Source organism: Capra hircus, chromosome 12, assembly GCF_001704415.2.
Source record: "Capra hircus breed San Clemente chromosome 12, ASM170441v1, whole genome shotgun sequence".
NCBI classification, from domain to species: Eukaryota; Metazoa; Chordata; class Mammalia; order Artiodactyla; family Bovidae; genus Capra; species Capra hircus.
Window position 1 is genome coordinate 188,555 of NC_030819.1, and position 27,542 is coordinate 216,096.

General features: G+C 39.8%; 1 protein-coding gene and 1 pseudogene across 1 annotated transcript in view; one reads left to right on the plus strand and one right to left on the minus strand.

Annotated features, from left to right (window-relative positions):
* The window catches only part of LOC102177789 (multidrug resistance-associated protein 4-like), a gene marked incomplete at its 3' end in the record, with an annotated part of 234,569 nt that overhangs the window by 175,412 nt on the left and 31,615 nt on the right, over positions 1–27,542 (minus strand). The window contains exons 6-8 of the mRNA XM_018056287.1: positions 14,196–14,297; positions 6,755–6,844; positions 2,336–2,527 (exon numbers count right to left, since the gene is read on the minus strand). Coding sequence (XP_017911776.1) covers positions 2,336–2,527; positions 6,755–6,844; positions 14,196–14,297 — 384 coding nt within the window. The remainder of the gene's footprint in view (positions 1–2,335; positions 2,528–6,754; positions 6,845–14,195; positions 14,298–27,542) is intronic.
* LOC106503859 lies at positions 15,764–19,483 on the plus strand (annotated as a pseudogene).

The window sequence follows — 27,542 nt, forward strand, 5'->3', positions numbered from 1 at the left end:
CTAGGACACCCCTATTATCTGTGAAAGTGTTATGCCCATCCACTGATACAGGGATTCCAAAAAAGATAAGCAAAGAGTCTCATTAGGTGGTTCCCAGGTGTAAAAACCTTGCTGACCTCTTGCTAATCATAGTCACAGATGACATTTCAGAGCAGAAACAAAACCTCCTGGATATCCTCTGATCCAGAGTCCTTGTTTTGCTTCAGATACATCAGAGGTCCAGGCAGGAAACAGGATATGTCCAGAATGACAGTGAGCAAGTAACAAAGCTGGGGTCAGAACTCTGCTCTCTGATCCCTCCCTTCCTGCCAAGGAGGAAATGGACACAAGGAGCCCCAACTCCATGTCCCAACCACACAGAAAACAGGAGAGCAGTCCATGTTTATAAACGTCACATCACATACAGAAGAATCACTGTGCAGGCCAGTCCTGCAGGGCCCCTTCCCACCAGAGTCTGTGCTGCACGCATGCCCTAGGCTGGGTGAAGCCCCAGGATACTGCCTGCATTACTGGTCCAGTAACCCCATGTGGCTGCAGCAAAATATTGGCTCCCATAGAAAATACCGAATGGCAGCCACTGTCCCAGCACCTGCTCTTCTCCAAAGATGCTCAAGTGTGGGAAGAAAGATAAGGCTGAGCTTTCCAGAAAGGCAAGGTCATAAAAGAAACAGCCACACAGTGGCCTGGGTCTTTGGAGCCTAACCTGGACATCAAAAATTTAACTTGATTAAGGTAATTATTAACCTATTTCTTATGAAATGTCTGAAATCTATTTATTTCCCATCCCACTTTCATAAATCACCCAATTATTTTAATATGTTGTTCCTTATAAACTTCCTCAATTGAAAGGTAGCATGGCACTGTGGAGTCAAGAGTCCTGCTGAAATAGCTCTGAACCTGAGCTGCCAGTGTTGAGGTGAGTTATTTCTTCTTGCCAAGCCTCAATTTTACCAACTATAAAATGAAGTGGTAACCTCAAAGACACTGGTAAAAGATTCATAACTCCTATTTCTTTTTATATGTGTACATGTGTGCATGTGTGAGTGATACACAGAAAACAGACTGGCACAAGGACTCAATAAATGAGAGCTATTATCTCACTGTCTTACATTTGCTTTCCCTCTTATTTTCTTACACAGTATGTACATCATTTAATAAAAATCTAGTTCATTGTTGCTAACTTGACATCATTTCTGAAAAAGCACAATCATCCATTAACAACAACCCAGGAGAAAGAAACAAGAGTTAAACAAGCAATTCTGTTTGTCCACATCATCATGTAACAGCACTCACATGATACAATCTATGAAATTCAAGCCACTGTCCAAGCAAAGTTACTATTTTCTCAGAAAGTGGGTCTGGAGCCTTCAACCTCACACCTTTGAAAGTCTGTCCCAGCCTTTTCTTCACAGTATAAAGAAGTCAGATGTCCAGACTGCACTAAACAGACCCCAGGGGAAGCCCTTTAACATTGTTATTCACTGATTTTTCTAACCCAAGAGAGTAACATATTATTTATCAGTATTTAAATTTTTCTTTCTTTTTGCCAAATTATATTTTCCTATCAGGTAAGTTTAGTTTTCAGGATTCACTAATTTATATCCCAATGTACAGATAAACATTTCATCTTGCCATTTCCTGTGAAATTCAGTGCCATTCCTGAAAACAACTTCTCCATAGTAAAAGATACAGTATTAAAAGGAAATGTTAAAGCATTCCATTTTCTTTAAAGAATAAACTACAAGTCAAAAATGAAGTGGAGAGGGAAACCTAGAGACTGAAATGGAGCTGTAAACACAGACTAGAAGCTTGATGGTATTCAAGAATTTTAGCTATTTTTCAGGTGAAATGTGTGGTAATTTTTTTTCCCAAAGGCTATCCTATCTTGTAGAGAAAACTAATGATGTGTTTATAGATGAACTAATCTGAGGTCTAGGATCTGCTTCAGAATACTCTGGGGTCGAGGTAGGGCTGGCAGGGGGCAGGAGTAGAGATGCAGCAAGACTGGCCACCAGCTAATCTTGGCTAAAGCTGGGGGTGGGTACATGAGTGTTCATTACACTACACTATTTCTGCGAATTTTGGTAATCATTCATTAAAGAAAGAAATTTAAAAGTGAATAAAACATTATAAAATTAAACAACCACCCACTACTTTCTAAAGGCATTCTGTAAGTGCTGCTATCACATTGGCATTGAAACAGCTGGGTTACATGTGTTTATTTACCCAGAAATCTTCCAAAATTTGAAACAAAATTTTAACAAACTCTGTAGTTTAAACCAACACTATCATTATTTGAAATATGAGTATATGCAATTCAAAAGTCATTACTCACCTTTTCCAAAGCGCAAGCCTTTATTACTTTCATATATCGTTTCTTTTCGTACTTCTTCCCAAATAAAATGTTACTTCTCACAGTTCCTGAGAGCACCCAGGGCTGCTGAGAAACATACGCAATCCTCCCGTGCACGCTGACTTTCCCCTGGCTCGGGGGCAGCTCCCCCAGCACAGCGCCTAATAGTGACGACTGAAACAGACAGCAACACACACATGTGAACAGGCAGCACTGAGGATAGAACAAGACCTGTAGCACAGCAGACCCCACAGTCATACTTCATACACTATAGAACCCTTTCATTTAGAACAGAATGAAGTAGAGCCCTGGCAATTGTGAAAAAATAAATAAAATAAAATAACCCTATTGGTCCACGGGAAACTAATGGTTGATAAGGAACATTAATATAATACTATAAGAACCTAAACTGCTCAGAGTTTCACCCAAATGAATAATTATACTCAGAAAAGACTAGCTAGGAATGCTAAACATTCTTAACTAGCAGAGAAGCCCAGCAGAATGTGTATTTCATGTATCCAATGTTTAGTGTAGTTGTTTCTGCATCCAGGTATCCTTTACTTGACAAACACTTATTATTAAAAAGCTACATGTGAAGAATATATCCAAATATTATTATTAAGAGAACTCTGAAGTGAGTTGTGTCCAAAGAGCAAAAGTCCATCCTTGAGGAAATCATCATTGTCTTGTGTACACATCTCACATCTAGATTTCCACATTTTGTTGTTTCAGACCAAGTACAGACGCTAGTTCCAAACAGGCAAAGGAGTACATCAAAGGTGTATATTGCAACCCTGCTTATCTAACTTACATGCCATAGTGCGTCATGAGAAATGCTGGACTGGATGGAGCACAAGTTGGAATCAAGATTGCCAGGAGAAATAATCAATAACCTCAGATATGCAGATGACACCACCCTTATGGTAGAAAGTGAAGAAGAACTAAAGAGCCTCTTGATGAAAGTGAAAGAGGAGAGTGAAAAAGTTGGCTTAAAACTCAACATTCAGAAAACTAAGATCATGGCATTTGGTCCCATCACTTCATGGCAAATAGAGGGGGAAACAGTGTTAGACTTTATTTTGGGGGGCTCCAAAATCACTGCAGATGGTGATTGCAGCCATGAAATTAAAAGACACTTGCTCCTTGGAAGAAAAGCTATGACCAACCTAGACAGCTTATTAAAAAAGCAAAGACATTACTTTGCCAACAAAGGTCCATCCAGTCAAGGATATGGTTTTTCCTTTAGTCATGTATGGATGTGAGAGTTGGGCTATAAAGAAAGCTGAGCACCAAAGAATTGATGTTTTTGAATTGTGGTGTTGGAGAAGACTGTTGAGAATCCCTTGGACTGCAAGGAGATCCAATCAGCCCATCCAAAAGGAAATCAGTCCTGAATATTAATTGGAAGGACTGATGTTGAAGCTGAAACTCTAATACTTTGGCCACCTGATGCGAAGAGCTGACTCTTTTGAAAAACCCCTGATGCTGGGAAAGATTGAAGGCGGGAGGAGAAGGGGAAGACAGAGGATGAGATGGTTGGATGGCATCACCAACTCAATCGATATGAGTTTGAGTAAACTCCGAAAGTTGGTGATAGACAAGGCCTGGCATGCTGCAGTCCATGGGGCCGCAAAGAGTCAGACACGACTGAGCGACTGAACTGAACTGAACTGACAGCTGCATATTTACTTCAAATCCTTAACAACACATAAATGTGGTATGTCTGTGTCCACATCACACAAAGCTGAAATAATCTGCCTGTGTATCTGCCTCACCCAGGAACCTGGTGGCCTCTGCAGGGCAGAGGCATCAGGGTCTTGCTCATGTCCAAATCTCTAGCTCCAGCACATGGCTGCACCTTCACTACACATGCACTGGTGGGACCAAGTCAAGCCACGTGAGGAAATGCTCAGAGCTTCCTGGAAGAGCCTTTGCAACCTCCAGACTTCCTGGAAGGGCCACTGTAATGAAAAGGAAGTCCCCATGTCTCTGTCCATCCTGAATAGCTGTCACATAAATAACTTCCTTTAATGAGATGTCCAAATTCCCAACAAGCTGTTTCTTTTTTTTTTTTTTTTTCCAACAAGCTGTTTCTGACTGTACAACATGAAGCACCAAGAAGGAAAACATAATGTGCGTTTATCCAGATTTCTGTGGCCAAGATACCTTCTTGTAAAATAAAAGTTTCATGGAACATACCTAGAGAAATGCTGTTCTAGATACATCTAGTTAAAACTGTTTTGCTTATAGTAGCATGAAAAGTCAAAGAAAAGTCCTTCCCCAGTAAGAAAACCATTGGCAGGACTTCCCTGCTGGTACAGTGGTTAACACTCAGTGTTTCCACTGAAGGGTGCATGGTTTTGATCCCTAGTTGGGGAACTAAGATCCCACATACCTCACAGGTGCAGCAAAAACAACAACAACAACAAAGAAGTAAACCAGAAGCAGACATTCTTGCAATGGATATTGAAGGAAAGTTCTATCTTCTTGCCAATAAAACTAATAAAGATCTTTCTCAAAGGAAAAAAAAAATTGTGTCACTAGCAACAAAAAAATCAGAAGGAAAAATTAAGGGCATAATCCCAATCATCATTGTATCAAAAAGAATAAAATACTTAGGGAAAAAATTGCCTAAGGAGACAAAAGACCAAAATGAAGAAAACTGTAAGACACTGATGAAAGAAATCAAAGATGACATGAATAGATACACTGTGTTCTTGGATTGTAGGAATCAATATTGTGAAAATGATTATACTACCCAAAGCAATATACAGATTCATTGCAATCCCTGTCAAATTATCCATAGCATTTTTCACAGAACTAGAACAAAAGTTTTTACAATTTGTTTAGAAACACAAAAGATCCCAAATAGCCAAGATAATCTTGAGAAGGTGAAGGTGAAGTCGCTCAGTCGTGTCCGACTCTTTGCAACCCTGTGGACTGTAGCCTACCAGGCTCCTAGGTCCATGGGATTCTCCAGGCAAGAATACTGGAGTGGGTTGCCATTTCCTTCTCCAGGGGATCTTCCTGACCCAGGGATCGAACCCAGGTCTCCTGCAGCATTTTTCACAGAACTAGAACAGAAATTTTTACAATTTGTTTAGAAACACAAAAGATCCTAAATAGCCAAGATAATCTTGAGAAGAAAAGAAAAAAAAAAAAAAAAAAACAGAGCTGGAAGAATCAAGCTCTCTGACTTCAGACTATACTAAAAAGCTATAGTAATCAAGACAGTATGGTGCTGGCACAAAAAAAATAGAAATACAGATCAATGGAACAGTATGGCAAGCCCAGAGATAGATCCATGCACCTATGAACACCTTACCTCTGATAAAGGAGGCAAGAATATACATTGGAGAAAAGATAGTCTCTTCAATAAGTGGTGCTGAGAAAACTGGACAGCTACATGTAAAATGATGAAATTAGAACACTTCCTAACATCATATTGTTCTTGTTTTAGGAGGGAGACCTGGGTTCAATCCCCTGGAAGACAGCATGGCAACCCACTCCAGTATTCCTGCTGGAGAATCCCCATGGACAGAGGAGCCTGGCAGGCTACAGTCCAAGAGGTGGACACAACAGAGTGACTAAGCACAGCTCAGCACAGAAAGCTGCTTATATAGCACAGGGAGTTCAACTCAGTGCTCTGTGATTACCTAAGAGGGTGGGATTGGGGGAGGGTGGGAGGGAGGCTCAAGAGCAAGGGGATATATATATATATATATATATATATAGACATACTTACAGCTGAGTCAGGTTGTTGTACAGCAGAAACTAACACAACATTGTGAAGCAATTATGTTCCAATTGAAAAATAAATTTAAAAAAAGAATGACCATGGATGACTTATTAAAACAATGTAAACCTAAGACAATAGAATAGCATTTTTAATGAGCTGAAAGATAGGGACTATAATCATCATGGAGATTTCATAAGTATGACCATCAACAAAAACTTCTCAAGAGGGTAAATCTTTATAGATCCCTCTGTGGAATTAACTTACACTTTGGCTCATAAGGTCCCTGGGTCCTCCAATGACTGTCCAGGACTCCTGTGCCCATGAGAAAACTATGCCAGGCCTCTCCATGCTCTTCTCAGCAAGTTTCATGGCACTCACTGCAATCCTTACCAAATATCTTTTATATGACATTATAAATTATAAGGAATCAATACACTGTGTACATGTAAAACTTTCTGAGAATCAAGATAGAAGTGTGGGACCAAAACTGAGGCAATGCAGAGATGGGTTTCACTGTAATTATTTTACTATTATTCAATGTCAATAAACTATCCTTTTTGAAAAAACAAACAAACATTGTACACACAGCTTTGGGCTCAACTCTGAGAATTTAATAGGGACTATAGTGTTGCATCAAGCTGCCGAAAGGCACCACAACTTACCTTTCCGGCGCCCACAGGTCCTACCACAGCTAACAGTTCACCAGGTCTGACAGTAAAGGAAAGGCCTTGTAGTGTTGGGGTTCTTAATTCCTGCAAATTAAAGTTTATAAAAACATACCCATTTCAATAAAGTAAAGCCAAATGCTACAGAAAATAGAGAAAATAATATAATATTCATTGACATGCAAATTAACCCAAATTTTCTCCTGCCTATTTTAAGACATCCTGTCCTGGAGGCCTTTTCATCCAATCATATCTCTTTGGGAGTTTGAAGCAGCTTTAGTTCCCTTAGGCACCCACAGATTTTAAGTAGGTGAAAGGACAAGGCACCTGCATGAAGTGAAGTGAAAAATTCATGATGCATATTAGCTTATTAAAATAATATACTTTATAGAGTATCCAGTATGTGAAGTATTTTAATCATTTATGTTTTTCACTATGACCCTTGGCTTTAATTGACTAATCTCATCTAATTGATTAATCTCATTAATCTCCACAAGGGAGCTACATAGGTATGTGGCAGACCTGGCCCTTTAAATAATTTGAATCCCCACTAATTGCTCCATTTTCACTTGATAAAGAAAGAATCTCAGTAATGCTCAGCAAGCAAAGGAGCACTTTATATAAAGAAGCCATTCTTGATACAGGTAGGCCAAAAAGTCTGTTCAGTTTTTTCTGTAAGATGGCTCTAGTAACACTAAGTTGTCTAACTTTATTCAAAACAATGTCATTAAGATTGTATTACGACAGCTGTCATATAAGCATGCACTTTAAAAAAACTTTTCAAAATTGGTGAATTTTTGTGTAGCCATTTTAATATTAAAATAAAAAGCAACATTTTTGGCACATTATGTTTTACTATTTCAAGAGAGGTAAAAATGCAACTGAAATGCAGAAAAAGATTTGTGCAGTGTATGGAGAATATGTTGTGACTGAACGAATGTGCCAAAAGGGGCTTGCAAAGTTTCGTGCTGGATATTTCTTGTTGGACAATGCTCTACTATTAGGTATGCCAGTTGAAGTTGATAGAGATCACATCAAGACATTGAGAACAAATGACACTATACCACACAGGAGACAGCTGACGTACTCAAAATATTCAAATATTTCATTCAAGTATTGAATGGAAATCGTTTGCACAAGCTTGGTTATGTTAATCACTTTGATATTTGAGTCTCACAGAAGTTAAGCAAAAAAACCCTTTTTGACCATATTTCTTCAGGCAGCTTTCCACTTACATGTAACAGAAATGTTCCATTTTTAAAACAAATTGTGACAGGTGATAGAAAATGGATACTGTACAATATTGTGGAACAGAATAGATTTCGGGCAAGCGAAATGCACCACCACCAACCACACCAAAAGCTAATCTTCATCCAAAGAAGGTGATGTTGTGTATATGGTGGGATTGCAATGGGATCCTCTATTATGAGCTCCTTCCAGAAAACCAAATGATTAATTCCAACAAGTACTGCTCCCATTAGACCAATTGAAAGCAGCTCTCTATGAAAAGCATCCAGAACTAGTCAACAGAAAATGCATAATCTTCCATCAGGATAACACAAGATTACATGTTTCTTTGATGACCAGGCAAAAAACTGTTACAGATTGGCTGAGAAGTTCTGACTGATCCCCCATATTCACCAGACATTGTACCTTTGGACTTCCATTTATTTCAGTCTTTACAAAATTCTTTTAATGGAAAAAATTCAATTCCCTGAAAAACTGTAAAAGGTATCTAGAACAGTTCTTTGCTCACAAAAATTAAAAAAATTGAAAAGATGAAATTATGCAGTTGCTTGGAAAATGGTAGTAGGTAGGAGAACACAACAGTGCTGTTCAATCAAGTTCTTGGTGACAATCAACCAGAGCAACAAGAACTCTGAGAGAGGGCTCCAGGAAAAGTTAAATTAGGAAGACTACCCATGTCCTTTGGCCACATGGAAAACAGTACTGACAAGCAGCTGAATCAGGAAAGAATTATTGATGGTTTTATATATATAAACTAATCAAATGAAAAATAGATAAATTTCAGAAGGGTAGGAGGAACTTTCATAAAAAAAAATGTAATCATTGCATACTACTTTTCTAGCAGTTAATGATATTTACATGGTCATAAATAGCAAATAAAAATTTAACCCAAAATTGTGAAAAATTGAAAAGTTCTTGGTGAAAATTAAACCTGTGTCTTTTATTTTTACTTAAAAACCAAAGAAATTTTTTAGCCAACCATAAAAAAAAACTCCTGTAAAAGGCAATCAAGGCTCTAATCTCACTAGAGCTCTAACTTAACACCAAAACCAACAAAAACAAAAAAGGGAATAGGTGTAAAGTATGACATCATGGGTTATAGTGATAGCCCTAGCCCTAAATTTTACACCTATTACATGCATTACCTGACCTGGCTAAACAGGGATAACAAAGTACTTCTGTTAAAAAAAAAAAAAATAGATGTGCTGTTGCATGTACAATCCAACACAAGAGCAAACAACAGAGTACTCATAATGCCATTCACAAGTTGTATTTCTGAGTAATCTGTAAGTTCTAAGGCAAAGAGATTTACAGGTATGTATATATACATACATACATTTACATATACTAAGTATTAAGAAAACTTCTCAGTAACTGCTAGTTTTTTTTGTTTTTCTTAAGAGAGTGATCACATGTGATTAGCAAAATGCCTGAAAGACTAAAGGAACAGGATCTAGATTAAAAGTTTAGAAAATCTTCTAAGTGAAAAATTCCTCTGGAAATAACTGAACTGATTATGGAACAGTCACTTGCTAAAACAACAATTACTTTTAATCACCAAATTATACCAGATGTTATAGGTATTACAAATCATATAAAGCAGAAGAAAAGCTATGAAAAACCTAGACAGCATATTAAAAAGCAGAGATGTTACTTTGTTGACAAAGATGCATCTAGTCAAAGCTATGGTTTCTCCAGTAGTCATGTATGGATGTGAGAGTTGAACTATAAAGAAAGCTGAGCACCAAAGAATTGATGCTTTTGAACTGTGGTGTTGGAGAAGACTCTTGAGAGTCCCTTGGACTGCAAGGAGATCCAACCAGACTAAGGAAATCAGTCCTGAATATTCAATGGAAGGACTGATGCTGAAGCTGAAGCTCCAATACTTTGACCTCCCGATGCGAAGAACTGACTCATTGGGAAAGACCCTGATGCTGGGAAAGAAGGAAGGCAAGAGAAGAAGGGACGACAGAGAATGAAATGGTTGGATGGCATCACTGGTTCGATGGACATGAGATTGAGTAAGCTCTGGGTGTTGGTGATGGACAGGGAGGCCTGGAATGTTGCAGTCCATGGGGTCACAAAGAGTCAGACACGACTGAGCCACTGAACAGAACTGAACTGAACTGATCAAGAAGAAACTAAATTTTAATACGTGAAAAACATTTTTAAGCTTACCCACTCCTTTCTTCTTGCCTGACACTTAGGGTTCCTATTTTACTACTTTTCACTTGGTTAAGACTACAAAATACAAACATCAGATTCCTGTCTGCAGATCTCAAAGTCTATCAGAGCCACACACTGAGTTCCCTCCCTGTTCAGGCTTCAGGATTAGGCACTGCTCTGCCACAACCAGAAGGTGGCAGCACTCGAAGCCCATCGGTACTGGGTATGTTCCCGCAGTTGGACTGTGAAGAAAGCTGAGCGCCAAAGAATTGATGCTTTTGAACTGTGGTGTTGGGGAAGACTCTTGAGAGTCCCTTGGACTGCAAGGAGATCCAACCAGTCCATTCTGAAGGTCAGCCCTGGGATTTCTTTGGAGGGAATGATGCTGAAGCTGAAACTCCAGTACTTTGGCCACCTCACACGAAGAGTTGACTCATTGGAAAAGACTCTGATGCTGGGAGGGACTGTGGGCAGGAGGAGAAGGGGACGACAGAGGATGAGATGGCTGGATGGCATCACTGACTCGATGGACATGAATTTGAGTGAACTCCGGGAGTTGCTGATGGACAAGGAGGCCAGGCTGCTGCGATTCATGTGGTCACAAAAAGTCGGACACGACTGAGCAACTGAACTGAACTTAACTGACTGATGTTCCCTCATGGTTATTCAGGCTCAGGGGACCGCTGACTCAACAAAGATCATCAGCTGAGTCCCCACTCTGTGTGAGAACAGTTTGAAACCCCTGCCCCATGGAGAGTTGGAGATAACCTCAAATACACTTTAAAGATTAGAGATTGAGATCAATTCCCATCATTTCATGAATAAGACTTGTGTCCATGAGACCATCCCCAACCTGTCCACCTGGCTGTCCAGCGGAGCCAATTAGAGCTCATATCTATCTCCTGCCTCCCAACCCAGCAGAGGCTTAAGACTTAGTTTCTCTTCAAAACTTCCAATGTCTTTGACTTTCTCCCTCCCAAGGGTCCTCTTACCCATGACCTAACTTGACAGCCCCTAACTACTAATGACTCTGCCAAGGTGCACAGTCTTTCCATAGGCAAGTCCAGGACAACACAATAGGGTGTTTTGTACAATTATGCAAGTTGTACAGAAGTCTAAGAACATGTTCTTGAATGTTCTTGGAAGAAGAACAAAACATCTTAGTTTATAATGTTGCATAGTTTGATACAAGAGAAATTTGGTAATTGGTCATACGGTGGCTCGAAAGGTAAAGAATCCACCTGCAATGCAGGAGACCTGGGTTTGATCCCTGGGTTGGGAAGATACCCTGGAGGAGGGCATGGAAACCCACTCCAGTATTCTTGCCTGGAGAATCCCCACAGACAGAGGAGCCTGGTGGGCTACAGTCCATGGGGTCACAAAGAGACACAACTTAGCAACTAAAAAACAACATACAAAGTATGTGCCAACAATCACATAAAGTTAACATCATAATGGAATTTTAGTGGTGCTTTCCATAAATGCTTCAAGTGGATTATGACAAGAAATACCAAGCAGGAGGCATATCTAGTCTATTAAGGTAGGGTGGATCAGGCACCTTGTATAAGTTCCCATGTACAAAAGGTATAGGGATGTGGTTGTATATATTTGTTCTATATATTAACATAGAACATACTACTTTTTTGTTGGTGGAGATGGAAGGTGCTGAGTCAGAAGTAGGTGAACACAATGCAAGTGGCACAACATTGTCACTGGCATGAAAGACAGGAGGAGTCTACAGAGCCTGGACATTTGCTCTGTGGTCCCCACTCTGACAGCAGCCAGGCTCCTGGACTCTGCTCTGGAGGGTGGACTCTCTGGTAGAGGTGTCTCCTCCCTGAGTCCTTCCAGTCCTGGGGTGGGAGCAGCTTCCTGCCTTTGCTAATCACTGAGCTGCCTCATCCACCACTGCTTTGCCCTTTTTTGATCTTTCATCTCCTAAGTAACTAATTTCCTGCATGGAATCCCCCATCCCCTGCCACAGGTTTGGGTCTCCTGATTAATTCACAGATACAGGAGGATGTGCACAAAGAACTATAAAGCCGGAGGTGGGAGGAGACTTTCAGTTGTCTGTAATGCGGCTGCACTGGGAGCGCAAACTTGAGAACTTTTGGAGAGTGGTCCCTATTGTTTTTCCTATTTGCTAAATTTCAGAAATAAACCAAGTGCTGGGAAATCTTTGTGATTTCACCAATTCTCCCTGCCAGCTTGCCACACAGTACAACCCTTCAACTTGGAATCACTGGTACTCACTATGCCCACCTGCTCTCTCCTCCTGCCCCTGGCTGCCACCAAAGTAGCCAGAACCATCCAAAAGCTTAAGACAGAGGAGCTCCCACCCTACCCCACAGCAAAGATCCAAATCACTCACACTATGTAATAAGATATTTGATAACATTAAGATATAAAACATATACTGATTGTATCCAAAGTCTCTCTCTGGTCTCTAACAACTGATTGTGTATTTTTTAGTTAACCCCTTCTATACCTCAGCATTTTGTCTCTTCAGTCCTACAAATTCTAATATTATAAATGTATTTACTTTAAGTTCAAAATAGGATAATCCTTTGAAAGTTCTTTTGAAAATGAGGTAAATAATAATATGTCAAATGCCTTGGGCTGACTTTCTTTTCATTGTTAGTAAGTGTTAGTCTCAGTCGTGTCTGACTCTTTGTGATTACATGGATTGTAGCCCACCACGTTCCTCTGTCCATGAAATTCTCCAAGCAAGAATACCACAGTGGTTTGCCATTTCTTTCTCTGGAGTTCCTGTAGGGGAAATTAAAATTGGATGCCTCAAGTCCAAGGGAGCCCCCCAGGCATGTTCATTACCAGAGCATTCCTTTCCTTTGTAAAGCACTTCTGACTGTTCACAATTGTTTGTGAGCCATACAGAGGTCATTGCTTTTTTTGATCCTAACTTATCTAACATGCACCCCAAAGATCTTTCCTTCAGGACAGATGAAATATTTCCCATTTTTGCAAGCTTTAAAACACCAAAACACAAAAGATGCAGACAAATTCCAACAAAAATGGTACAAGACAGATTCCAGCATCAATGCATATAGATGAACTAGCCACCGATAAGGTAAATAAATTTACCCTATAAAACAAATGAACTAATTCTATCTAGGTTACCCACTCCCACAAGAACTAGCTCCCAAATGAACTGGTTCCAAATGAACCAGTTCCCAAATCAGGTAAATAAATTTACCCTACATATGAGCTATGGTGGGCTTGCCCCATGAGAATTAGTTCCCAATGAACTGGTTCAGGGTAGAGTCCAACAATACCGCCCCTCTGTAAGTGGGTACCCAACCAAATTATCTTGTCCTGTAAAGGAAAAGCCCAGATTAAGGGGAAAAATGTTTCCAGTGTGCACACCAGAGCAACTTACCCTTCAAAATCGAGCCCATCGGCTCTTAACACAAAACGACACACAAAACAAGTGAACCAGTTGAACCAGCTATCAAATTGGGTAGACCTACCCTACAATCAAAATTGAGTCCATAGACTCTAGAAGTTTGTCAGTTCCTTGTCTCAATAGTCAGTCTCTGAGAGCAGTCGGCACCTCTTCAGGGAATCTTGAAGGAAAGAACCTCAGGACAAACGATCCCAGCAGCTGCTAGGATCTTGCTCCAATATTCCCTGATTGGTGCCAGCTAGCCACGAGCAGCAAGGCTCCTGGCTGGCTAAGCCAAATTGTTCCCAAGTCCAACCTCACTCTGCTCACTGCATGATAGGCAATGAATCTGAGAGACACGGTTTTGAGGCAAGGAAAAGACTTTAATTGGGGAGCTGGCACACCAAGAAGACTGCAGGCTAGTGCCTCAAAACAACCACCTTTATTTTTAATCTCTATTAATTGCAAACCTCATTCCTGATTCAGAATTTTTATAACATACTTCCATGGTAAATGGGCAAGTCACATTTTGTATCATGTGTAAAATCTCAAAATCCTCCAATAAACCTATGTCACAGTTATCCTTTAGCAGTCACAATCATGAAATTAAGGATTTGTTACCTTATCCCAAAAAGCAGTGAAATCTTGCATGTTCACAATTGTTTTACCATCTGATGGCAGCTGATGATTGCACTGTGGTAGCTCATCAAGTAACAGAAAGTTCTATAGAAAAAGGAAAAACACAGATTGTTTAAACTATAGGAACAAAGCACAAGCAAAATAATTGCTTCCATGGAATTTGCAATATATTTTACAACTGTATTTCATCATGTATTGCTGCTACTAAGTCACTTCAGTCGTGCCCAGCTCTGTGTGACCCCATAGACGGCAGCGCACCAGGCTCCCCCATCCCTGGGATTCTCCAGGCAAGAATACTGGAGTGGGTTACCATTTCCTTCTCCAATGCATGAAAGTGAAAAGTGAAAGTGAAGTCGCTCAGTCATATCCGACTCTTAGTGACTTCATGGACTGCAGTCCACCAGGCTCCTCCATTCATGGGATTTTCCAGACAAGAGTACTGGAGTGGGTTGCCATTGCCTTCTCTGTTACTACGTGTTAGGTCATTAGAAATACTAAATAATATGTAGTATAAACTATTATACCATATAGTGTAGCACATACAGTATACACATACAGCTTATAGTGTGTATATATGTACACACACACACACACACAAAGAGTTCCAGGCCATGGAGCTATCTTTGTAACTTTCTTAACAAGTATACTGGCTCCCCTTTAAAGAACAAATATGTCTCCAAATTTGAACAATACAACAATATCAAGATCTGGGACATTTTTATTGTGTCATTAACAATACACACAAGTTTGACAGAAAATGATTCCATAAATATTTACTGAATCCCACCAGGTTCCAAGCACCACGCAACACTGCTGGGAACACAGAGAGGAAGGTCATTCCCAGGCCTTCAGCAATCAGGTGGCAAAGGACAGACTGGGAATATAAGACCTATGGAAGAAACTCTGAATGAAAGCCTTACTCTGCTTTCCTCCTCCTATGTACAAATCCCTATCACTGCTTGTCACTAACTATCATTAAATCATCATTCATAAAAGATAATGCTATTAAGTCTCTATCTCTTTCTTACTTTTCACAAGCATCTTTTCACAAACACTTGTCTCTGCTCCTTAGTCAAATTCCTCTCCTCCTCAACAGAATGATCACATCTTCCATTTCTTGCTATTTTCCACACCAATTATTAATAGAAACTATTCATTGCAATTTGGCTGAAAAATAAAGTCTTGAAAATCATTAGAAAACTAATATAACTTTACAGGAAACTCCCTGTTACCCTTTAAATGCTAGAAATAATTCAATGGGAAAAGACACAGTGTGAAAGAAATTGAACAACAGAGACCACTCCCACCCCCACCCCCAAGTAGTATGAACATGTAGCAGAGACTACTGGCTGTCCTCAAAACCTGCTCTCTTTCTTCCGTGCTAACAAAACCTTCGGTTTTAGCTGTACATGGCAACCTGGAAAGAGGCCCTCTCTCTCCAGCCTCCTGAGCAGATAGGAGCAGCCATGTGACTAAATCCAGGTCAGTGGAGGGTGACAACAATCAGAACCTTTCTCCACCGCATGGCCTGAGCCTTGGAGGTTGCCAGCATGGTCAAGGTCAATGCATTTGACATCATGGAGGATTATACTAGCCATGGAGCTTGTTACAGGTTAAATTATATCCCTCTCCCAAAAGATATGCTGAAGTCCTATCTAGGAACTCCAGTTACATCAAAACGTGACTTTATTTGGAATTATGGAGGGTCTGATTAAGATGCAATCATACTGGAGTAGGGGTCACCCTGAATCCAATATGACTGATGTCCTTATAAGGAGACCCAGAGACCAACACAAGCAGAAAACAGCCACCTGAAGAAAACGGAAACCTGAGTGGTGGCAGTTAAAAACCAAGGAACCCAAGGTTTGCCTGCAACCACCAAAATCTAGAAGAGGTAAAGAAAGATTTTCCCTGTGACCAGAATTCAGAGGGATCAGTGACCCTGCTGACACCTTGATTTCAGACTTCCAACCTCCACAACTGGGAAACAATAAATTGCTGTTGTTTTAACCACCTGCTTTGTAGTACTTGGTTATGGCAGCCCCAGAAAACAGATACAAAGCCTTACAAGGTTTCTTGCATGAGTGAAAAACAAAATATATTTCTGTGAAAAGTAGCTTACCATGCACGATTCTAGGACCTACAGGCACAGAATCCTAACCAACACAGGGGGCAACTGAAACAAGCATGTGATGATGTTCAAAGAAGAAAATTGACGTGAATAGTAACCTACTACCCTAAACCTCATAAAAAGCCTTCAAATCCTTTATACCCTTACCTATTGTGCCATAAAGCTACAAATTTGATAACCACCGTCTACTTCAAAAGAACAATTGTTCCTCCTTTGTCACCAGGCCCTGGTGGTGGCAGGCAGGGCACAAGGACCACATTGGGTTGGACCCTCCAAGAAGTTTCTGTGGCACTAGAACAAGGCAAGGTTACTCCAACTGAGCTCTGTCAAAGATAGCTCTCCTTTATCAAGAAGACTAAGTTACTGTATCAGAAGAAGGTGGTCTTAGAGCAAATTGAAGAATCAGAGAAAAGATATAAGAAAGGTCACTCACTGGGGCAGTTAGGTGAAATTCCTATTGCAGTAAAAGACAGCTTTAGCACATCTGGCATTAAGACAACATGTGCATCAAACATACTGAAAAGTTATGTATCACCTTAAAATGCCACCGAGGTTGTTGGATCAGGGAGATCTGTTAATGGTAAAAACAAACTTAGATGAGTTTGTTATGGGATATAGAAGCACAGATGACATTTTTGGACAGGTTAAAAACCCATGGAGTTATTCAAAACTATATAGAGAAAAGAGGAAGCAGAAGTCTCATGGTAAGGATGAGGATTCAAATTGGCTTATAACTGGAGGAAGCTCAGGAGGGAGTGCAGTGGCTGTGTCAGCATTCACTTGCTTTGTTGCTTTAGGACCAAAGGATCAGCCAGCAATCCAGCTGCCCACTATGAGGCTGTTGGTTTAAAATCCAGCTATGACTTAGTTTCTTATCATGGCCTCATTCCCCTGGTGAATTCAATGATGTGCCGAGAATCTTAACTAGATGTGTGGATGACACAGCCATTGTGCTGAGTATATTAGCTGGGCAGGATCTCTAAGATTCTACCACAATTCTAGATCCTGTTAAAACTATTTATGCTTCCCAGTTTAACAGATGTGAGCAAACAATGTATAGGAATTCTAAAGGAATATCTTATACCAGAATTGTCAAGTGAAGTACAATCTCTTTGGTCCAAAGCTGCTAATCTCTTTGAGTCTGAGGGGGCCAAAGTAACTGAAGTGTACCTGCCCCACCCACTTATTCAGTTGTCTGCTACCATGTACTGTGTACATCAGAAGTGGTGATGCTGGGAGCCAGCGTGAGGAATCCCGCCCGTGGCAAAGGTCATGAGGAAGGAGGCCTGACAATACGCAAAGGTGGGATCAAGCCTCAGGGGTCCTCCTGGAGATTCTTGGGCAGCTACCCCCAAAACCAGAGTCTGCCTACCTTACTGCATCATGCTTTCACCTACACTTCTGACATTATGGGGGGTTATCCCTGACCACCTTTCTCTGGAAAAAGTTAACTTAGGACTCTCCTAAGTTAATAAATCTCCTGGGCATGACAAGAGTGTTTCAGTCCACAAGCTCCTCTGATGGCTCTCTAGCCTACCTGACAGGTTTGTCTGGCCACATGTGATTGTTCACAGCCTGCCAACCATTAGAGGCACGAGATGCTCTAAAGTTTCTAAAAACAGATTCTTTTGAGAAGTTAGAAAATTATTAGTATAGTATTAGTGAGTTAGTTAGAAATTATACCGGTGGAGGGTTTCATTGTTGAGCCAATATTTGCTGCTAAGCCTCCATATCCCTTGCCCCTTGTACAAACTAATTGATATAACTAGCATATAGGAGAAATAAGTATTAACCTTGATATTAATCACTTTAGACCTTAGGCTAAATTCTTTGATTATAGCCCACTGCACCTTGGCCCTGTAGGAATGTAACTTTATCTGGTGCCTTTGGAGGGTGGTACCTGACTTAAGAAAAATCACCTTTGGAGAAAATAAGTTTTTTGATTGACTAATCATCATCAGAAAGAGTCATAAAATGTTATCAGGCCTCTTGGCCAGAAGATGATGTAAATCACCTGAGAACTTTATATATCAGAAGGAATGCAGAAAGAAAGCGTGGTTTCAATAAGGGTCAGGACTACTGACCCCGTGTGACTTTGTATTTTCCATTTATTTCTATGTATAACAAAAAGTATAAAAGCGGACCTGGAAAATAAAGGAACAGACGAGTTCCTGGAAAGACTGGTTTCCCCCGTGTGGTCTTTTCTCATTCTCTTCTTTTCTGGCTGAATTCCCATCTGGAGCGTGGAGGCTCTCCAAGCCTACTAATTTTGCCTGGGCTTCTAAGATCTGAACGGGGGCTGGGGTGGGGGGGGGCACTTTGTGTCTCCACTCCTTCGGGAGACCAGGAAGACGCCTATGGCCTACATAGGTGATGCAAACTCCTTGTTTTGGAGTTTTATTGGTTCTCCATGTAAACCAAGTTATTCAGTCTCTTTTCTCCACTAATTTTCCTACTACACTATTCTTTCCTAATCTCTCTTTATATCTCTAATTAAATAGTTCTTTCCTAGACTCCGACACCATCCCCACTTCAAACTACCCTGGATCCACCCAAGCTGGACCCCAGCATGGCATCAAATATGGCAAGATTTGATAGGTTAGAATATGGTCACTGATTTGACACTGATGTATCTACTGAAGCCATGTATGCTGCAGCTAAACAAGAAGGGTTCAATGATGTGGTAAGGGGAAGAATCCTCTCAGGAAACTTTCTTATTAAAAGAAAAGTATGAGAACTATTTTATCAAAGCAGAGAAAGAGAGATGACTCATTGCTAATGATTTTGTGAATGTTTTTAACTCTGGAGTAGATGTTTTGCTAACTTCCACCACCTTGAGTGAGGCAGTACACAAAGTGCCTCAAAGAAGACAACAGAACATGAATTGCCCAGGGTGATATTTTTAAACAGACTGTAAATATGGCAGAATTGCCAGTGGTGAGTATCCCTACCGCCCTGTCAAGCCAAGGATCGTCAATAGGACTGCAGTTTAATGGTTGTGCATTTTGTGACCACCTGCTTTTTCACAATTTGCAAATGGTTTGAAAAACAAGTATGGTTTCCTGTTACTCATCTTCTCAAATTAATGGATGATTGTTCATCAATCTTTGAAAATTAAAAGTTATCTCTGCTTCTCTAAAATAGTAATAATAACTATATCATGCAAATTATAATGTCTTTTAAAGCTTTTATATTCTAGACAATTCATGTGATCTTGTAATGTGGTTCATTGTCAGTACAGTCATTCCTTGAAACCACTTTTTAAAATTCTTGTGATGAGGTTAATTATAAAAACTGTTAGCATTTATTAAGCATCCATAAGTATAAACAAAGTATAGGATTTCTATTATAATATAATATAATATACCTGTTCCTGAAAAATGATGCATTCTGCAAAAATGTTCATTGAAAACAACACTGCCTACAGTACAAGTAAGCTTAGGGATAAATCTTTCAAAACTTCTACATCTTTGCAACCAAAGCACTAACAAAATCACTGGTACCCTTATTTTTGACAAAGGAGGCAAGAATATACAATGGGGCAAAGATAGTTTTTTTCAATAAGTGCTACTGGGAAAACTGGATAGTTACATGTAAAAGAATAGAATTAAAATACCGCCTAACACCATACACAAAGATAAACTCAAAATGGATTAAAGATCTAAATATAAGACTATAAACTATAAAATCTTAGAGGAAAACATAGGCAAAACACTGTATGACATAAATCACAGCAAGATCCTCTATGACTCACCTCCTACAGTAATGGAAATTAAAAAATAAATTAACAATGGGACCTAAGTAATTTAAAAGCTTTTTCACAGTAAAGGAAACTGTAAACAAGGTGAAAAGACAACCCTCGGAATGGGAAAAAATAATAGCAAGTGAAACAACTGACAAAGGGTTAATTTCAAAAATACACAAGCAGCTTATACAAATCAATACCAGAAAAATGAATAACCCAATCAAAAAGTGGGCAAAAGACCTAAGCAGACATTTCTCCAAAGAAAATATATAGATGCCTAATAATTACATGAAAAGACATTATTCATTATTAGAGAAATGCAAATCAAAACTACAATGAGATATCACCTCATACCAGTCAAAATGGCCATCATCAAAAAGTCTACAAACAATAAATGCTGGAGAGGGTGTGGAGAAAAGGTAACCCTCTTGCACTGTTGCTGGGAATGTGAATTGATATAGCCACTACGGAGAAGAGTATTAAAATTCCTTTAAAAACTAGGAATAAAACCACCGTATGACCCAGCAATCCCACTACAGAGCACATACCCTGAGGAAGCCAAAATTCAAAAAGACACATGTACCCCGATGTTCACTGCAGCTCTAATTACAATAGCTAGGACACGGAATCAAACTTAATGTCTATCAACAGATGAATAGGTTAAAACGGATTGAGCAAAGACCAAAGGAGATTTAGCCGGCTGCAGACCAGCCCCTCACCCAAGCCCCCACCCGCCAGAGGCAGAGAGGTAGGTGTGCAAGTGCTAGAGCTGGAAGGCAAGGGGCAATCTCAGCCCCAGAGACCAGCATCCTCCACCAAACTGTGAGCAGGCTTTCCAGCTGCTAACCACGTCTTCCTGGGATCCTAGATAGTTGACATCTGCCAGGAAGGTCACAGCCTGAGATCAGCTCCCCAGAGGAGACACATGGCACACCTGAGCTGATGCTATCACGGGGCACCTGAGAAACTGAGCAGCTGGGACCGGGGAGGTGATTAAGATGCACGGCGCACCTGGGACAGTGTGCTCACCAAGCACCTGGTCACCTGAGCTGCTTGGACCTGGGAAAAGCACAAAACACATGCCCAACTAAGTCTGTGCCCTTGCAGAGTACCCAAGGACCTGAACCTGAGCAGCTTAGACCTGGGAAGTGCACCAAACACAGGGCCCACTTTGGACAGTGCCCCTGCAGAGCAACCTGGAGCCTGAGCAGTGTAGATCCAGGAAGCACAAGCCAACATGAGCTGGGGCAAACCCAGTGTGATCCATACACTGCAAGCACTCCCTGCACATGCCAGTGATGTTTGTTTGCAGTGTTCCTCCCTCCCCACAACACAACTGAACAAGTGAGCCTAAATAAGTGACCACCTTCACCCCCTTGTGTCATGGAGGAAATTAGACACTGAAAAGACCTGCAAACAGAGGAAGCCAAAATAAACAAAGAAGGGGGAACCACTCTGGAAGTGACAGGTGCAACACATTAACCTCCTGTAGTTAGCATTGAGTAAGCGTTATAAGGGGCCTTGACAAGAAGCACAAAGTGGAACAAGGAACTATCTGAAACTGAACTGACCCCACACTGCCTGCAACAGCTCCAGAGAAATAACTAGATATATTTTTACCACTATCAATTCTTAATTTTTTTATTTCTTTATTTTTAAGTTCTTTATTACTCCTATAATTTTCATTCTTATAACCTATTATTACCTTGCCCCCAAAAAAGACCCTATTTTTAAAGCAAATTTCATATATACATTTTTTATAATCTTTGTGATTGATTTTATTCCGTATTTTTAACGTTGCATTTTTTGAGAGTCTAAACTCTACTCTAGATTTTTAATCTTTGCTTTTCAGTAGTTGTTATCAATTTTGTACCATTAAGAATTTAATCTTCAGTGTCCATTTTCACTTAGGGATGTGATTACTGGCTTGATTGCTCTCTCCCCTTTGACTCTCCCTTTTCTCCCCCAGGTCACCTCTATTTCCTCCCTCCCCCTTCTCTTCTTTACTTAATTCTGTGAATCTCTCTGGGTGTTCTGGGCTATGGAGAACACTTAGGGAACTGATTACTGGCTAGATTTGTCTCTCCCCTTTTGACTCCACCTCTTCTCCTCCTAGACACCTCTATATATCTCCTTCCTCCCTCTTCTCTTCTTCATGTAACTCTGTGAATCTCTCTGGGTGTCCCTCACTGTAGAGAATCTTTTCACCATTAACCTAGATGTTTTATCTTCTGTGCTGTAAGGATACAGAAGTCTTGAGGCTACTTTAAAAATAAGACTGAAAGCCAGAGGCAGGAGGCTTAAATCCAAAATGAGAATACCAGAGAACTCCTGATTCCAGGGAACATTAATCAACAAGAGCTCATCCAAAAGCCTCCATACCTACACTGAAACCAAGCTCCACCCAAGAGCAAACAAGTTCCAGAGCAAGACATACCACGCTAATTCTCCAGCAACACAGGAACACAGCCCTGAGCCTAAAAATACGGCTGCTCAAAGTCACACCAAGCCCAGAGACACCCCAAAACTCACTACATACACTTCATTGCACTCCAGAGAGAAAAGATACAGCTCTACCCTCAAGAACATAGACACAAGCTTCTCTAACTGTAGCGAATATGCTGTGCACAGGCCTGTGCTATAATTAACAGGGCTTCTTTGAAGAATAAGAATGACCTTCTCATGACCCCCAGGCAAAGGGCTAGGAGCAGTAAAAAGTACCTTGTGGAAAAACATCTTGAAAACAAGATGCTGAAATAGTGATGTGACTGATTGAAAACCATTAGTGACTATTCTCATGACCAGAGCCTTGAAGGAGTTGCTGAGAAAGGTCATCACTAGCTGAAGGGCTAAACATGGTCATGGAAGGCCTGAACGTTTGACATTGGGGACTGTGCATTGTATATCGTTATCCCCAATCTGAGATTGTAAAAACAGATGTCTTTAGAGCACGTACAAGGAAGTAGATGTTAGCAATTTAAAAAAAAAAAAAAGCCTACAAGGATCAGGATCCTGGCTTTTGCCTGTGAATGGCATCACCACCCCCGCACCACCCCCCCCCGACCCTCACCTTATTTCTGAGTCTTATTTTTCTTTATTCTTCTGTGGCACTGGTCCCTCAGGTTGGTTTGTTGTTGGGCTAGTCCGAACATTTGGCACCCAAACAGGGACTTGAGGGCATGAGTAGCTTTCGAGGTTTTTTTGACAGTGCCAGAAAATATGGGGAATTCCAGCTTAGAGATAGAAGGACGGTGGAAGTACTTGGTGAGTACACCCCCATGGATTTGTCAATCAGGGACACAATGGGGCAATCTCCTTCTAAGCATTCTGACTACACTGTGCTTCTAAAAACCTTACTACATAGCTCTGGAGTAAAAGTGAAAGAAGAGAATTTGCAGGAATTATTTCAGGCAATTCATAAGCACTGTTACTGGTTGGACCCAGAAAAAAGGGAATTTGCTTCTTAATGGTGGAAAGAAGTGATGCGTTGTTTGTGTACAGCCTATCAGTCTGGGGAACCCATTCCTATAAGTGTGTGGTCTCTTTGTAACCTTATTTACACTACTTTGGCTCCTTTACAGTCTGAACAGTCTGACTCTTCTGATTCAGAATCTGATACTCCTGCTCCTCCTGCATCTCAGGAGTCAACCTGTCTGGCCAGCTCATATTTATGAAAATCTGGATAAAGAGAAATGTAATTCTTTGGAAGGGGAGAGAGACACTCAATTTTTGAGTCCTAAATCCCATGTTAACTATGGTACTGCACAACATCCTAAAGCTTTCCCTTTATCACCAGTCTCACAGCCTTTGGCTCCTTGACCAGAGCCCCCTATAGTTCAGAAACCCCCTCCACTAGATCCCGATACACCATGGGATGATGCGGTATTTAGAGCCACAGTGACAATACCAAAGACCTGCTCTGCTGGTGCAGACCAATATCTGCACCTGCTCTCTCATCTTTTCAGCAAGCTGTATGAGCAGCAAGGTGAGAAGGCGACCTTGATACTTTGGTTTTGCCTGTTACCGTGATCCAGGTGCCCCTTAATGCTCAGCTTCCACAAGGCGGGGCACAGTTTGAACATGCTCTCTCTTTTAAAACTATTAAGGAGAGTAAACAGGCATACACGCAATATGCAGCTACATCTCCTTACACACAGGTCTTACTCAGGGGTTGGCTCAGTCTGAAGACTCATTCCATATGATTGGGAAATGATTGCTAGAACTTGCTTATCCACTTCGGAATTTTTACAGTTTCAAACATGGTGGCAAGGTGAAGACTGTCAACAGGCTCAAACAAATGCAGCTGCTAATCCTCCTCTTAATATTACTGTGGAACAATTAATGGGGTCTGGGCATATCAAGAGGTTCAGAGACAACTACAATTCGATGATCAACTTATAGGGCATGCGAAAAGGTCAGCCCCCAGGACAATCTCATCCTTCTTCTGTTAATGTAAAACAATCTAATGGAGAACGTTATACTGATTTTATCACCCAATTAAGACGAAATCTGGTGAGAACTGTTGTTCAAATTGAATTAAAGGATATGTTATTATAGATGCTTGCCTATGATAATACAAATTCAGAATGTCAAAGGTTTTACAGCCTCATAAAGCACAAGGAAAACCTCACAAGGATTATATTAAGGCTTGTCATGATATTGGGTCAGAACCCTATAAGATGCGATTGTTGGCTCAAGCTATTATGAGCTTGAAACAACAAGCAAATCAGCAGGTTAAATGTTTTAGTTGCGGTAAGAGACGACATGTGCAGAAAAATTGCAAGACTAATAAAAATACACCTAATAAGCCTACTCCCACAAATGAAAAGAAAACTGGATTATGCCCTTGCTGAAATAAAAGCAATCATTAGGCTAATCAGTGTAGATCTAAATTTCATAAAAATAGATCCCCTTTGTTAGGAAACTGAAAGAAAGGCCCCACTCAGGGCCCATCAAACAACATGAGCTCTTAACAAACCTGGAACGCTGTTCCTTTTGTGTACCCAGTCAGCGAACAGCAACCTCATCCAGCCCTTCCAAACCATACACCTGGGTTACCGACCTCCTTCCTGCAACATCCAGGAGCACAACATTAGATGTCCCCGCCATCGATAATTTACTTCTTATGCCAGCTATGGGAATTTATAAAATCCCTACTGGAATTAAAGGTCCAATACCTAAAGGAAGTGTGGGGTTATTATTAGGTTATTATTAGTAGTTTAACAAGTAAGGGAGTTCAAGTCCTAATGGGGGTAATAGATGAAGATTATGAGGGCAAATTTTATATTATGATGAAAACAGAGTATCCTTATCAAATAATAAAAGGGGATCGTAAAGCTCAATTGTTACTATTACCTTATATCACTACAAGTAAATCTCATATTAAAAGAACTGAAGGATTTGAAAGTGCAGGAAAACAGGTATACTGGCAAACTTTTGTGTCTGATTCTAGACCCACATTATTTGTATATATCAATAATAAGCAATTTTCAGGACTTGTACATACCGGAGCTGATATTTCTATAATATCTAAAAAGCATTGGCCAGTTTCTTGGTCCTTAACAGATGTCCCTATTATGTTAACTGGAATTGGAACTATGCAAACTATTCAAAAAAGTACTAATATTTTGACCTGTTCAGGCCCCAAACAACAACCTGCAACTTTACAACCTTTAGTTGCAGATATCCCTATTAATTTATGGGGACAAGATCTATTGATGCAATGGAGAGCTTATGTAACAATTCCTACTATATCTTCTCAAGCTAAACAAATTACGGTAAATATGAGATACAATCCTGTTCAAAATACATAAGCTTTTTAGTGGAGGCCACTGCCAAACAACAAAAACAGCACTTAAGTTGACATGGAAATCTGATGAGCCTATTTGGACAGAGCAGTGGCCCCTATCACGTGAAAAGTTACAGGCTCTTGAACAGCTAGTAGAGGAACAATTATCTCTTAATCATATTGCCTCAACTACTAGTCCTTGGAATACCCCGTCTTTGTTATTAAGAAGAAATCTCTGAAGTGGAGAATGTTAACCAATTTAAGAAAAACTAATGCTATAATCGAACCTACGGGTGCTTTTCAACCAGGCATTCCATCACCTTCTATGATACCATGAAATTGGAAAATAAAAATCATTGATCTTAAAGATTGTTTTTATACTATTCTTCTACAAGAATCTGATGCTCTCCATTTTGCTTTTACTATATTGTCAATTAATAATAAAAAATCAGTGTCTCAATATTACTGGAAGGTATTGCCACAAGGAATGCATAATAGCCTTATATTATGTCAATTATACATCTCCCAACCACTTAAATTTATTAGAAAACAATTCCTTCATGCTTCTATTATCCACTATATGAATGATATTCTTTTAGCTTCTCCTTCTGCTGAGGAACTTCAATGTATTTTCTTAAATACAGACGTTAAATTAAAAGAATATGGGTTATATATTGCTGTTGATAAATCATAAAAGCAGGAACCCACATACCTATTCAGGATATATATTGCAAAGAAATATTAAACCACAAAAAAATACGAATTTGAACTGACTCCTTGAAATTTTTAAGTGATTTTCAGAAATTATTAGGAGATATAAATTGGTTACAACCATCTTTAGGAATTACCAATCATTCCTTAACACACATATTTCAAGTCCTACAAGGAGAATCTGATTTAAACAGACCCCGTGTACTAACAGAACAGGCTAAACAGAAATTGGATCTTGTAAATCAAGCTATACAACAAAGACAACTTAAACAAGTAGATCTGACTGTACCAATTTCTTTACTTATTCTTCCTACTTTAGATTCCCCTACAGGAATATTATGACAACTGCAGAGTATCCTTGAATGGGGAATTTTATCCCACACTCCTAAGAAAATAAGGACTACTTACATAATGCTTATTTCCTTTCTTATTTCAAAAATGAGATCCAGATGTATACAACTTTCTGGTTATGATCCGTATGAAATTGTTTTTCCTTTCACTAATGATCAAATCCATAGATTATTTGTTACCAGTATAGATTGTCAAATTGCCATTGCTGATTTCATAGGTGAGGTTAATAACCATTTTCCAAAGTCACCTTTGATTACTATTGCTGCTAAACCAAATGGATAATTCCTATTATTACTAAAAAATTTACTCTTGCTAATACCCCCATGTATTTTACTGACACAAATAAAACTCTCAAAGCCGGTTATATTGGACCCACAACAAAGGTTTATCAATCTACCCTAGCCACTGTTCAACAAGATGAATTAGAGGCTATTGCTACCTTATTACAGGATGTTTCTAAATATTATATATTATATATAGCTTTAAATATTATATCAGATTATAAATATGCTGTACAGATAACACAAATTATTGAAACCATATCTTTACCAAAGGCTTCTTCTAAATCGTCTATTATTACAATATTATCCCAATTACAAAATA